This window comes from Babylonia areolata, chromosome 21, assembly GCF_041734735.1.
Source record: "Babylonia areolata isolate BAREFJ2019XMU chromosome 21, ASM4173473v1, whole genome shotgun sequence".
In the NCBI taxonomy this organism is placed as follows: domain Eukaryota; kingdom Metazoa; phylum Mollusca; class Gastropoda; order Neogastropoda; family Buccinidae; genus Babylonia; species Babylonia areolata.
The window spans coordinates 57,461,364-57,475,035 of record NC_134896.1 but is presented as its reverse complement, the minus strand read 5'-3'; the positions used below and the strand labels follow the sequence as shown (position 1 = coordinate 57,475,035).

At 42.6% G+C, this 13,672-nt stretch overlaps 2 protein-coding genes across 6 annotated transcripts in view; one reads left to right on the top strand and one right to left on the bottom strand.

The window, feature by feature from the left end:
- The window catches only part of LOC143295990 (uncharacterized), an 11,275-nt gene extending 5,766 nt beyond the window's left edge, over positions 1-5,509 (top strand). For 4 of the 5 annotated variants that reach the window (XM_076607718.1, XM_076607716.1, XM_076607715.1 and 1 more), the window contains exons 4-6: positions 655-815; positions 2,023-2,202; positions 2,547-5,509. In XM_076607718.1, the coding sequence (XP_076463833.1) occupies positions 655-815; positions 2,023-2,202; positions 2,547-3,238 (1,033 nt within the window). In that variant the 3' untranslated portion in view covers positions 3,239-5,509. The remainder of the gene's footprint in view (positions 1-654; positions 816-2,022; positions 2,203-2,546) is intronic. The other variant, XM_076607719.1, reaches the window with a different exon arrangement.
- Positions 5,510-6,054: 545 nt separating this feature from the next.
- The window catches only part of LOC143295989 (scavenger receptor cysteine-rich domain-containing protein DMBT1-like), a 32,865-nt gene continuing 25,247 nt past the window's right edge, over positions 6,055-13,672 (bottom strand). Inside the window, exons 14-15 of the mRNA XM_076607714.1 lie at positions 13,302-13,481; positions 6,055-9,479 (exon numbers count right to left, since the gene is read on the bottom strand). Of these exons, the coding sequence (XP_076463829.1) occupies positions 9,058-9,479; positions 13,302-13,481 (602 nt within the window). The 3' untranslated portion in view covers positions 6,055-9,057. The remainder of the gene's footprint in view (positions 9,480-13,301; positions 13,482-13,672) is intronic.

Genomic DNA, 13,672 nt, shown 5'->3' with positions numbered 1-13,672 from the left:
GAATGACTTGCGTCCAGACCACCACTCAAGGTCTAGTGGAGGGGGAGAAAATATCGGCGGCTGAGCCGTGATTCGAACCAGCGCGCTCAGATTCTCTCGCTTCCTAGGCGGACGCGTTACTCTACTTGAAATAAATATATATATATATATATATTTTTTTTTTTAATTTTGTACGTGTGTATATGTATCATTTCACGTGAGCGCTTAGAGCACATTAGTAGTTTAAACCATTATATTAGAAGTAGTAGTAATAGTAACAATATTCTTCTTCTTCTTCTTCTTCTTCTTCTTATCATTGTTGTTGTTGTTGTCGTCGTCGTCGTCGTCATCATCATCATCATCATCACGATGATGATGATGATTATTATTATCATCGCCATTAGTAGTTGCAGTAGTAGTAGTTGTAGCAGTAGTAGTGGTATCATTATCATTATATGGTAGTAGTAGTAGTAGTAGTAGTAGTAGTAGTATAAGCTTGTGCGCTCACTGTGCTATACCTGAATAAGATATGTCCCTGCTATTTTTTATCTACTTCCCCTCACCCCACCAGCCACTCCCTCGTTTAGTGGGCAAGCTGCTTTATAAAGAATGTGTCGCACACTAACAAGTAGCAGTATAAGCTGCACAATACTTTCCCCCCTCGCTGCTTTACAGAGACGCAGACTGCGAGTGGACAATTACAGTCAGCGATGGCCGGGGGGGTGTGGTGGAGGTGTATCTGGACCAGCTGGTCCTGGGCATGAGCTCTGCAGCCGCCGCCTACTGCCACAACACCACCATCACGCTTCTCAATGGAGACGGTGGTGGGTGTGAGGGTGTGCTATGTGTTTTACTTTGGCCAGTATGTATGAGCTTACAGCACAGATTGACATAAGTTTACAGTTGGGCCAACTGCAAAGTGAGAGCCGTATGTTCAATGGTTTCTCATATTGCAATGGGAAATCATTTACAGCTGAGTCTTTTGTGAAGGACTATGACTCACAAACTAGGAGGCAAGATTGTACTGGCTTTTAGTGTTGCAGCCTTGAGGGTTAGTTAGCCTTTGGGAACCATCCTAACACCAGCTGTCCTAAAACCCTCTTGGCCGAGAGAGTGGGGATGTAACTTGGGCAAAAGCACCCTCCACTATAATCAACTTCTAGCCGGAATAGCCGGGACAGCAGTTGCCTCCTGTACTGTTCTGATGGTCATAGTCGGACACGACTGACTATCATATATACAGACAAGATGGCGCTGCTGACTCCAGTCTGTCCCGAGTTGAATTCCCCCACCAAGGTCTTGTCTGTCCCGTGCCGTGTGCACTCAGCCAATCAGAAATCTCCATACAGTTCCGATGCACCAACCGGCGATAGTCACACAATCACCACACACATCTCCCTCTTTGGCCCAAAAGCTGTGTTATTAAGTTTATGAAACACAGGAACATTAATGTTGCACTTAGTGGTTTGAAACAATCTTTTTCCTCCTCCTCCTCCTCCTTCTTCTTCCTTCATTTCTGTCATCCTTCCTTTTTCCCCTCCTCCCTTCCTTCTTTCTTTCTTCCATCCTTCCATCCATCCTTCCTTTCTTCCTTCTTGCTTTTTCCTTCCTTCCTTCTTTCTTTCCTCTCATCCTGCTATCCGTCCCTCCTCCCTTCCTTCCTTCTTTCTCCCATCCTTCCTTCCTTCCTTCCTTTTTCTTCCTTCCTTCCTTCTTTCCTTCCTCCCATCCTGTCATCCATCCTTCCTCCCTACCTTCCTTCCTTCTTTCTCCCATCCATCCATCCATCCATCCATCCTTCCTTCCTTCCTCCCTTCCTTCCTTCCTCCCTTCCTTCCTCTTCCTTCCTTCCTCCCTTCCTTCCTTCCTTCCATCCTCCCTTCCTTTCTTCCTCTTCCTTCCTCCCTGCCTTCCTTCCTTCCTCTTCCTTCCTTTCTCCCATCCTCCCTTCCTTCTTTCTTTCTTCCGTTCTGTCTGATATATGATGGCATTGTCTGAGAAGAAAAGCCTCTCCTCCAGCAGCCACCCCATCCCGTGTTGCAGGGGACAGCGGGGGTCTTCAGCGGATCGACCTGTGCCGCGGTGAGGACCGCCCGGGCAGGCACTACTGCAGCGAGGGTCCTGTGATGGCCGTCAGGTTCGAAGCGAGCAGCGTCGGGGCCTATCAAGGCTTCGTGCTCTACTACAGGGAAGTATCTGCAGACCTGGCTCCTCACTGCATCTGTGAGTGACACCCGGCGGCGTGTCTTTTTGCACGTGCATTGCGGTCTCGCTTTAGGGGTTGGGGTTTGGGGTGGGGTGGGGGTGGGGCGAATGAATGCATGCACGCGTGAAAACACACACACATGATTATTGGCACGCTCTGTCTCGTCTCTGCTTCTTGTCTCTCTCTGACAATCTCATTGATTTTCTTGCTCATTAGTAGAAGTAATGGTCAATCAAGCAGATGCGTGCGAACAGTGATAAAACCAGGTTTGGGGGGTTTTTGTGGGTTTTTTTTCTTCTTCTTTTTCTTTCTTTCTATTTCTTCAAAGAATTGATTTTTTTAAAACTCTTCTCACTTGCAGGGCTCTCCCAAGACCCTCTCACCAACCACACCGCCTCTCCTCACCACCACCGCCCCAAGAAAACCCCCACCCCCCGCCACTACACCCCCACCAACACCAACACGTCACCACCACCCACCGACACCAACATCTTCAACTCCCTCACCATCGGGATCCTGTGCATAGCAGCCCTCATCGTCCTCATCTGTTTCTTGGGCGTCCTCATCAAGCTCTCCCCCAGGTTTCGAACAAGGGGAGGATTAGAGACGAGGAGCAGCTTCACTCGAAGAAGAGCCTCCTCCCCTTTCGCCGCTGACGCAGAAGGACGCGGTGGTCTTTCTCACAGAAGGTCTTCCTGGTGGAGGGACATGCTCAGCTTCAGGAACGACAGCGTGTGTCGCGGAAGCAGTACCACTTCCTTGTTCCACCCTAGCGGAGGAGGTGGTGGTGGTGGTGGATGTGGTGGCAGGTCTGGAAGGTCCGAGCTGATGACGGTGTCTTCAGGAGTGGACTTCCCTCTCGGAGCCCCTCCGTCGTACGAGGACACGCTGCCGCCGCCTTACACAGAGATAGCCACAGGCGGCAGCTCCACCAGCTCCACCAGCTGCACCAGAGAGATGAGGGTGTTGGGGGAGGGTGGTGGTGGACTGTCAGAATCCCCTCCCCCTCCCTACTCGCAGGCCGTTCTGTCGTGCGGTTCTTCCGACGTGTGAGGTCAAAGGTCGATGCGTGTCTTCCTTGAGAGAGAGCTGTGTGAATGGATCGATCCACGTCTGCCTGGATCAACCCGTGAATGCTTCGGCCATCCATTGTCAAAAAGACCACCACCATCACCACCACCACCACCAGCAACAACAACAACAAGAACAACAAAGACAAAAGTAAATAACCAGAAAGAGTGTTTTCTATCATGTCGATTAGTATCTTCCTTGAGTGAGCTTCGTGTATGGATCGATCCACGTATCTCTCTCGGTCATCCATTGCCAAACAGACGAACAACAACAAAAACAAGTTAATAAATGAATACAGCGATTTCCAGTGTCAAGGTCGATCAGTATCTTCCTTGAGTGAGCTGCACACATATTCTGCTACATATAATAAATGTGACTGACGACAATAAATGCACGACTTGCAAAGATGTGGTAGATTTTATTGAACACTTCTTTTTTGAATGCCCAAATGTCAATAATGTTTGGAGAGCAGTTGAACGTTATATAAGCAGTACAAGTGACAGTAAACGAAGTCTTGTTTGGTTTTCAAAACAAAGAAATTAAAAACTGCACGGTAAATACTATAAACAGAATAGTACTTATTGGAAAGATGTGCATAAGTATTGCCAAGAAAACTAAAACATCATCTCCAATCTTAGTAATTTTTTAACAGCAAGTCTCACGTCGAAAAGTACAGTTCATATAGATACAGAATAAACATAGTGCTTGACAACATTGATAATGCTCTGCATATACATGGCACATACCTAATTGTACATGAAAACTGCAATCACGTTGACTAAGGTAGTAACAGCAATAATTATGCATCTAATTAATATCATTATCATTCCTCTTCAGCTCCTCCTCTGAGTACCTGTTATTATTATTATCATCATTATTGCTATTTTGACTATTATTGTTGTTATCGTCATCATTGTCTTTTGAGAAAGGATTGAGTGAAAATGTCACATACAATGCACACTAATGCATAAAGAAACCCAGACATACGTATGCACATGCAGAATATTAAAGCACGCAACAAATGTCCATCATTAGAAAACCCACACACAAGAGAAGCATGAATGGGACTATTCCTATCTCCTTTTTCTTTATCACACAAAATGTTCTTTTCTTTTTGAATATTTTGCTCTGCTACCATCAATAATACTATCATTATTAGTATGATTAGTATGATTTTTTTTTTCGGGGGGGGGGGGGCGGGGGGGGGGGGGGTTGTTGTTGTTGCTGTTGTTGTTGTTGTTTTTGTTTGTTTTTTTTTTTTTCGGTCAATGAAGAAAGCCACGTGCAGAGCACAAAGAAAAAAGTATTTTAAAGGAAAACAAAAAAAGGGACTCCCCCCCACCCCCACACCCCAAAAAACCCCAAAAAAACTCACACAAAAAACCCCAACGGTAACGATAATAACAACTAACTATATATGAATAGGGGAGAAAACACAAGTTTTCCTTACCGATAGAAATTAGTCAAAAGACCAATGTGTATTCGAGTTTCTTTTTGCTTTAATTGATCTACACGATGTGCGTCTTCACGTAAGGCGCGTCGCAAGCAAAATGACAATTTTATGTGAGTTCACACATGTCTCTTTGTGAAAGTCAAGGTATTCGTGTCAGGGCTGTGTGTCTCATCAGGGCCGTAACTCTCCGTTTTCACGTGCTCACGTTGAGCTGTGCAAGTTGTCAAATGATGTGTCCACCTCCATGTCTTCTTCGTTTCGCAGACTACGATTTTTACGACCTAGATTTTTGTTTTTGTTAAACCTTATATTGCCTTGCTTGTTCAGAATCTATAAATACGACTCACTTTGCTGGAAAAAAGAGCTGCATAGTTTAAAAAATGAATAGAGGCTAAAAAAATCAATTAAAAAAAATCAGTTATACATTGATATAGCATTTCTTTAAAAAGAATGTGAAGACATCCGTCACATAATTCATCCGTATTGTCTCAAGAAATGTTTGTTTATTTACTTATTTGTTTATGTATTTATTAAGATGTTTCACTACATCGCATATTCTTGAAGCTTTATGCATTTTACAACATCATGTCATTGCCAACATTGTTGCCTGTTTCCATGACACTTTTCATTTCTCTTTTCCTGTCCATTTGCAGGTAACCCTGTATAACGACCACAGCAGAAAGATGTTGATGAATGAATGTAAGATTTGTGGAATGGATGGGTGAATGATGGGGAATTAAAAAATTGTTGGGGAAAAAAAGGTGATGCAATGGAGTTCAGCACTAGCATTTTGGAAGCGTTCATCAAAAGGAATGGTGTGAAACTAAGAAACCACCAAAGACGCCTGGAGGCACACCAACAGATAGGAGGTAGATACGAAAGTGGGTAAAAAATAGGGATGGCATGAATCGTAGTACGACAACACCAGCGCACAGTAAATATTTGTCCTTTTCAGGACTGTTTGATATGAACTATGATCACAGCAAAATCAGTCAGCACACAGTGAATATTTGTCCTTCATAGGACTGTTTGATATGAACAATAATCACAGCAAAATCAGTCAGCACACAGTGAATATTTGTCCTTTTCAGGACTGTTTGATATGAACAATGATCACAGCAAAATCAGTCAGCACATAGTGAATATTTGTCCTTTACAGGACTGTTTGATATGAACAATAATCACAACAAAATCAGTCAGCACATAGTGAATATTTGTCCTTCATAGGACTGTTTGATATGAACAATAATCACAGCAAAATCAGTCAGCACATAGTGAATATTTGTCCTTCATAGGACTGTTTGATATGAACAATGATCACAGCAAAATCAGTCAGCACACAGTGAATATTTGTCCTTCATAGGACTGTTTGATATGAACAATAATCACAGCAAAATCAGTCAGCACACAGTGAATATTTGTCCTTTTCAGGACTGTTTGATATGAACAATGATCACAGCAAAATCAGTCAGCACATAGTGAATATTTGTCCTTTACAGGACTGTTTGATATGAACAATAATCACAACAAAATCAGTCAGCACACAGTGAATATTTGTCCTTCATAGGACTGTTTGATATGAACAATGATCACAGCAAAATCAGTCAGCGCACAGTAAATATTTGTCCTTCATAGGCCTTTTTGATATAAACAATAATCACAGCAAAACCAGTCAGCGCACAGTAAATACTAATTTTGTCCTTCATAGGTCTGTTTGGTATGAACAATAATCACAGCAAAATCAGTCAGAACACAGAAAACACATGTCCTTTACAGGACTATTTGATATGAAATATGATCATTTCAAAATCAGTCAGAACACAGAAAACACATGTCCTTTACAGGACTATTTGGTATGAACGATAATCACAGCAAAATCTGAAACTACATACATGAATCGCCAATACTGACGAGCACGTTTGGATATCTATACATAAGTAAATAAAACAATGACCGTTTGTATCTATACTTTAGTCACTATATGCTATACCCAAAAAACAAAACAAAACAATAAAAAACAACAACAAACACAAATCAATCTGAAAGGTATGTGGACAAATGGAAAAAAAGAAGAAAAAAAAGAATAAAATCAAATCAAAACAACTGTACATGCATGTTCAAAAGACGTATAAATATGGCACTGATTGGAAGCCAAGATACGCTGATTTAAACCCACCCATCAGTTTGTGAGAAATCATTGTATACACACAACATAAACGGGTATGTGTTGGGCAGAGGTAAGGTTGTCTGCCATGCCGTTTTGTGCTGTCACATAGAAACAACAGCTCCCTGGCTGTAATGTGCAGGACATCCTTCGCCAGCAGTGGAAAGTGCTGGTCAGTGTGACGTCATAGCACACACACACACGACACATTATCAGTCACATTGGTGGAAGTGTATTCATACCATGAACGTAACGCAATGAAATCTCCTTTGTTTGGACTTTAAAACTCATTTAACTGAACCACATCTTTGTATCTTATAACTGAACTGCATCTTGAACAGCGTCTTTAAATCTCATGATTGAACTGCATGTTGAAATGCATCCTTTAATCTCATAGCAAACGAAACAAGCCCCAAAACCAACTCCCAGCAAAGAGACGTAAACTGAAGGCTCAAAGGCTGAAACCAAGAATGGAGCATTGAAACAAATGTAGAAAACAGTCACCCGTGACACTTGCAGGCAAAAGCACAAGAGAATTCTCTCTCTTTACACACACACACACACACACACACACACACACACACACACACACAAACACACACACACACACACAAATATACATATACAGAGCGAGAGAAAAGTGAAAAGAATAGCCCAGCACTGTCCCAAAGCAGTCTCCTTGGAATGGGTAGTCCAAATTTCACACAACGAAATCTCTGTGGTGAATGTGTGGAATGGGTAGTCCAAATTTCACACAACGAAATCTCTGTTGTGAATGTGTGGAATGGGTAGTCCAAATTTCACACAACGAAATCTCTGTGGTGAATGTGTGGAATGGGTAGTCCAAATTTCACACAACGAAATCTCTGTTGTGAATGTGTGGAATGGGTAGTCCAAATTTCACACAACGAAATCTCTGTTGTGAATGTGTGGAATGGGTAGTCCAAATTTCACACAACGAAATCCCTGTGGTGAATGTGTGGAATGGGTAGTCCAAATTTCATACAACGAAATCTCTGTGGTGAATGTGTGGAATGGGTAGTCCAAATTTCACACAACAAAATCTCTGTTGTGAATGTGTGGAATGGGTAGTCCAAATTTCACACAACGAAATCCCTGTGGTGAATGTGTGGAATGGGTAGTCCAAATTTCACACAACGAAATCCCTGTGGTGAATGTGTGGAATGGGTAGTCCAAATTTCACACAACGAAATCTCTGTTGTGAATGTGTGGAATGGGTAGTCCAAATTTCACACAACGAAATCCCTGTGGTGAATGTGTGGAATGGGTAGTCCAAATTTCACACAACGAAATCTCTGTGGTGAATGTGTGGAATGGGTAGTCCAAATTTCACACAACGAAATCTCTGTTGTGAATGTGTGGAATGGGTAGTCCAAATTTCACACAACGAAATCTCTGTGGTGAATGTGTGGAATGGGTAGTCCAAATTTCACACAACGAAATCCCTGTGGTGAATGTGTGGAATGGGTAGTCCAAATTTCACACAACGAAATCTCTGTTGTGAATGTGTGGAATGGGTAGTCCAAATTTCACACAACGAAATCTCTGTTGTGAATGTGTGGAATGGGTAGTCCAAATTTCACACAACGAAATCTCTGTGGTGAATGTGTGGAATGGGTAGTCCAAATTTCACACAACGAAATCTCTGTGGTGAATGTGTGGAATGGGTAGTCCAAATTTCACACAACGAAATCTCTGTGGTGAATGTGTGGAATGGGTAGTCCAAATTTCACACAACGAAATCTCTGTTGTGAATGTGTGGAATGGGTAGTCCAAATTTCACACAACGAAATCTCTGTTGTGAATGTGTGGAATGGGTAGTCCAAATTTCACACAACGAAATCTCTGTGGTGAATGTTTGTCACTAAAATAAAACATGACATCGCACTGTGTTCACCACATCATAGGGAAATGCTACTCTACAAGAAGACACTGCACTGCACTGCACTGGTACATGCGGATGTGTCCCAGCATGTGCTGGTATGTACTAACGTAGAGCTGTGTTTGATTGACGACCAACTATCTGTCGCTCATAAGGTCAGACTTTTCTCTCTTCCTGTGGCTGTAGACCATGTAGTACAAGTCATTGTCGGTACCTGGTGACAACGTCAGTCATGCGCCAGGATGTTCCTGACAGCGTCATCGGATGGGTTCATGACAAGCCTATCGGCCCCCAATCGCTTCCTCATAACTTGGAGGTTTCGTCACCTCCCTCATGACCTCGCTGTACGAAGGTGGCGGTCCCGCCTCTGCCATCTGCATGGGGATGGTGGCATCTGGCGACGTGGGAGAATAGGCCGCGTTGGTGTGACTGGTCCCTGTCTCAGCGGGCCTGGAGGGCTGGTTGGCTGGCAGGATGTACACACCGTGCTGGCTGCTGCTGTTGGCCCCAACACCAGGGACACGGGGGGGCGTCGTGCTGGATGTAGTGGAGCGGCTGGCTTGGCGCGACCCTTTCCGACGTGTGCAGGAGATGAAAGCGACGACAAGAACCACTATCACCAAGAGGCCAACTACTGGCCATATGATCAGCTTTAGTCTGTCCGTTGATATGCTGGTGTCATTGGATGGTGTGGTGGTAGGCCCTGCAATGGAATGCACAATGTGTCTCAGGAAAAGAAACCTGCGGCCAGCCTCATACGTACAGCAGTTCAAAACAAAGTTGCCAAGCATGAGTACTTGCATATAAATAAACAAACAAACAAATAAATAAATAAATAAATAATAATAATAATAATAATAATAATAATAATATAATAATAATATAGCGCTGAATCTTGTGCAGAGACAAATCTAAACGCTTTCACACCACTCATTTACACGCATGCATAACTCTAAAACTAAAGACAAGGGAGAGGCAGGGGAGGGAGGCTATCTTGTGAAGAGGTGGGTTTTAAGGCCAGACTTGAAAGAGCTGAGTGTGGAGACCTGACGAAGCGAATGAGGAAGTTCATTCCAAATGCAAGGTCCTAGAGACATAGAAAGAACGGCGTCCAACAGTTGATTGTTTGAATCTGGGTATGCGTAAACAGAGGGGATCCGAAGCCGATCGTAGAGAGCGAGATGGAGTGTAGAGGTGAAGGCAGCCACAAAGATAGGAAGGGGCAGATTTGTGAATACATCTATAACACAGTGCTGATCTTATACTTTATTCTGTGTGAGACAGGGAGCCAATGGAGATGTGCAAAATAGGAGTGATGTGCTCAGATCTTTTCTTTCTGAGGACAAGTCGGGCAGCAGAGTTTTGTATGCGCTGAAGGGACTGAATGGATGAAGCAGGCAAACCAGACAATAGGGAGTTACAGTAGTCAAGGCGAGAGAGAATGAGAGAAACGACAAGTCTAGATGTTGCGTCGGTGGACAGGTATTTCCGAACGGAACTGCGTCGCAATTGACAGTATGAGGATTGACATGTGTGAGTGATAAATTTTTGCATGGACAGTGTTTTGTCAAGGACAACGCCGAGGTTCCTGACTGAACTGCAAAGAGGGATGGATGTGCTGCCAAGTTTGATTTTGTCAGCTGTGATGGAAGAGAGTTTTCGTTTAGTTCATATGATCATTGCTTCGGTTTTGTCTGTGTACAACTAACTTATTTAGAGTCATAGTCAAATTTACACACACACACACACACACACACACACACACATTATATATATATATATATATATATATATATATATATATATATATATATATATATATATATATATAATGTTCATCAATCTTTCCTCCCTCCCCACAATTCCACCTCCCCTACACAAAAGAATATGTGGTGTCATCAGATAAGTGATATGGTATCTCTCTCACACACACACACACACACACACACACACACACACACACACACACACACACACACAACGAAAGAGAGAGAGTTTGCATGGCTTATAACTAAAAAGGTATGGAAGATCTATGGATAGGCGGTTTCAAAAAGATGTGGTTTCAGAGAGTGGCGAAGATCGTGAGGTAAACTGTTCCAGACATATGGAGCTGAATAAGAAAAGGAAGAATCACCGAAGGATAGGGTTTTAACACGAGGAACAAGTAGCCGCCGTGAATCGGAAGATGATCTGAGTTGTCGACAGGGTGTGTAGGTTTGAATCAATTCTCTGATACTGAGGAGCAGCACCCAAAATGGAGTTGAAGGTGAGAATTGCAACTTTGTACTGAATGTGGGCAGAAATTGGTAACCAGTGGAGAGAACGCAGAAGATGAGTAATATTGTCAGTCTTTTTGGTTCTAAATATTAATCTGGAGTTTTTGTATTAAGTATCTAGGACAACCAATGAGGAGTGAGTTAAATAATATAGTCCGGACAAGACAAGAGAGCACACTAGAGTTTGTGCTGCTAGAGTAGTAAGGAGATGTCGGATGGAACTTATCTTTCGAATTTGAAAGTATGCAGCCTTGCAGAGATTGTTTATGTGTTTATTCATTGTGAATATATTTTTCACTGAAGATACAAAGTCTACATCTGAATCTCCAATTTTAAGAGAGGAAAGCAAGGAGTTGTTTATAGACAATCTGTTTGAAGAAATAATAATAGCTTCAGTTTTACAATCATTTAACTGTAGTTTGTTTTGACTCATCCAAGCCTTAACGTCAGCAATACACTGTTGAAGTTCCCCAATGGAAGAGTCAAAATCTGAAAAAGTCGTTTCTTTGTAGAGCTGGTTATCGTCAGCAAAGGCATGGTGATTTACAGAATAGTTTTTGACAACATCGAAAAGTGGTTGAGTATAGAGAATAAATAGAACTGGTCCTAGCACAGATCTTTGCGGAACGCCATATATAGATGTTGATGGGAAAGATTGATGGCCATTTACCGTGACTGTTTCTGTTCTGTTTTTAAGGTAGGATTGGAACCATGACAGTGCGGAGCCAGAGATGCCAAAGGATTATCTAAGTCTGTTTAGCAATATAGCATGGTCAGTGGTATCAAAAGCAGCAGAAAGATCAAGCAGTGTAAGAACACAGATTTTACTATTGTCAAGGGATGTTAAAATACCCATGATCTTTACAAGTGCGGTTTCAGTGCTATGATGAGGTCTGTATGCTGACTGGAAAGGGCTGAGTACGTTGTTGTGAGTCAAATGGTCACTAAGCTGCAAAAGAACGAGACGCTCTAACAATTTAGACAGAAAAGGAAGATTTGAAACAGGGCGAAAGTTCTCCATATCGTCCGGATCAAGGGAAGGCTTCTTTAGCAGAGGTTTTACCAGAGAACACTTGTATGAATTAGGAAAGTTTCCAGAAGTTAGACAGTCATTCATTATGTTAGTCACGAAAGGTAAGAGGATGTCAAGGCAATCAATAAATAACTTTGACCAAAGCACTGACAAACAGGCACTGCCTCAGGCAGCAGTGGCCTCTACTGGGATCTCCGAAGAGACACTGTCCGTCAATGGGTGACCATGTCAACATAACGACGCTGGGAAACATGTGCAGGTAGCCACTAGACTTTACTTTATTCGAAAATCAGTTTGGAAATGGTTTAGGAAATTGTTGTATTCCCTTGCTGTAAGAATTTTCTGTCTGTTACACACAGAATAGTGAAAGAAAACAGCGGAAGTACAGACAAACAACTATTCTTTCATGAGTACGTGAATCTGGTTTACTCCGAATTAAGGTAAAAAAAAAATTGTAAAGTGAAGGATTGGAGGCTGAAGGAAGGTATGAGACCAGTGAAGACAGCTAATGGGAACAGTTCGAATTCTATGTGAGAGAGAAATTTGTTATGCCTGGTTATGATAGAATAGTTTGATCACATCCTAAACAGCCATAGACATGGGCAATAGAATCCCCAACAGGAAGAGGCCTGGAGAAAAATCCCAATCCAGTAACGTCTCAACGATAACAGGAACAGTAAGAAAACAGGATGAATAACTGTGCTGTTAACATGAAATGTGATCAGAACTTCTAGATTATTCATCTTTGCACCTTATCACTGGAGGTTAAAAAACCCACGTCGTTTTGTTTTTAAAGATGACCTTCAAGGTTTTCCGATCACACTTAACCCTTTCAATCCGAGGGAGTTCGGAGCTTCGGCAGCTTCCCACGTCATACTGACGCGGCGGAAAACCCCCCAGCAGAAAATAGACTATTTCCTCCAAATTACGTGTGGACACATCCAGATATACCGTAGACGTTATTTCCCATTCCTTGCGGATTATGCGTTGGTAGGAACGTGGACACTGTTTTAGCGAGACGAAACTGCACGCCAGAGCAATGCTCGTGCGCAAGGCTCAATGAGTTAATGAAGTGTGAATTTTTCAGCATATAGAAGGTGGTGATGGTAACAATCAGAATGATGGCACTGATGATGATGACTACGACAACACATACCGGTGACAGTGATGACAATGACAAAGACGATAAAACGTCTGAAACAAATGCATAACTTACAAGGACGGATAGTGGTTTTCATTCGCGTAATAGCTCTGAACCGCAGTTTAAACCCCCTGAAAGTTATTGATGAATCAGACTTAAACTGCACGAACATCTCCTGACCAGAACTGTAGAAATATCTGTTAAAGACTTTGGCTCCACACAATTTCACAAGGAGGTTGTTAGTCCTTGGCTGACCTGAAAAAAACAAAACAAAACAACAACATAAAACAGTTTCCGATGAATACACACAGATGTGTGTGTGTGTGCGTGCGTGCGTGCGTGCGTGCGTGTGTGTGTGTGTGTGTGTGTGTGTGTGAGGAGCAAATGCATCCACGAAATCATTATCTCCCCCTAAACGTTCACACACTCATGTCCCCGAATTACTA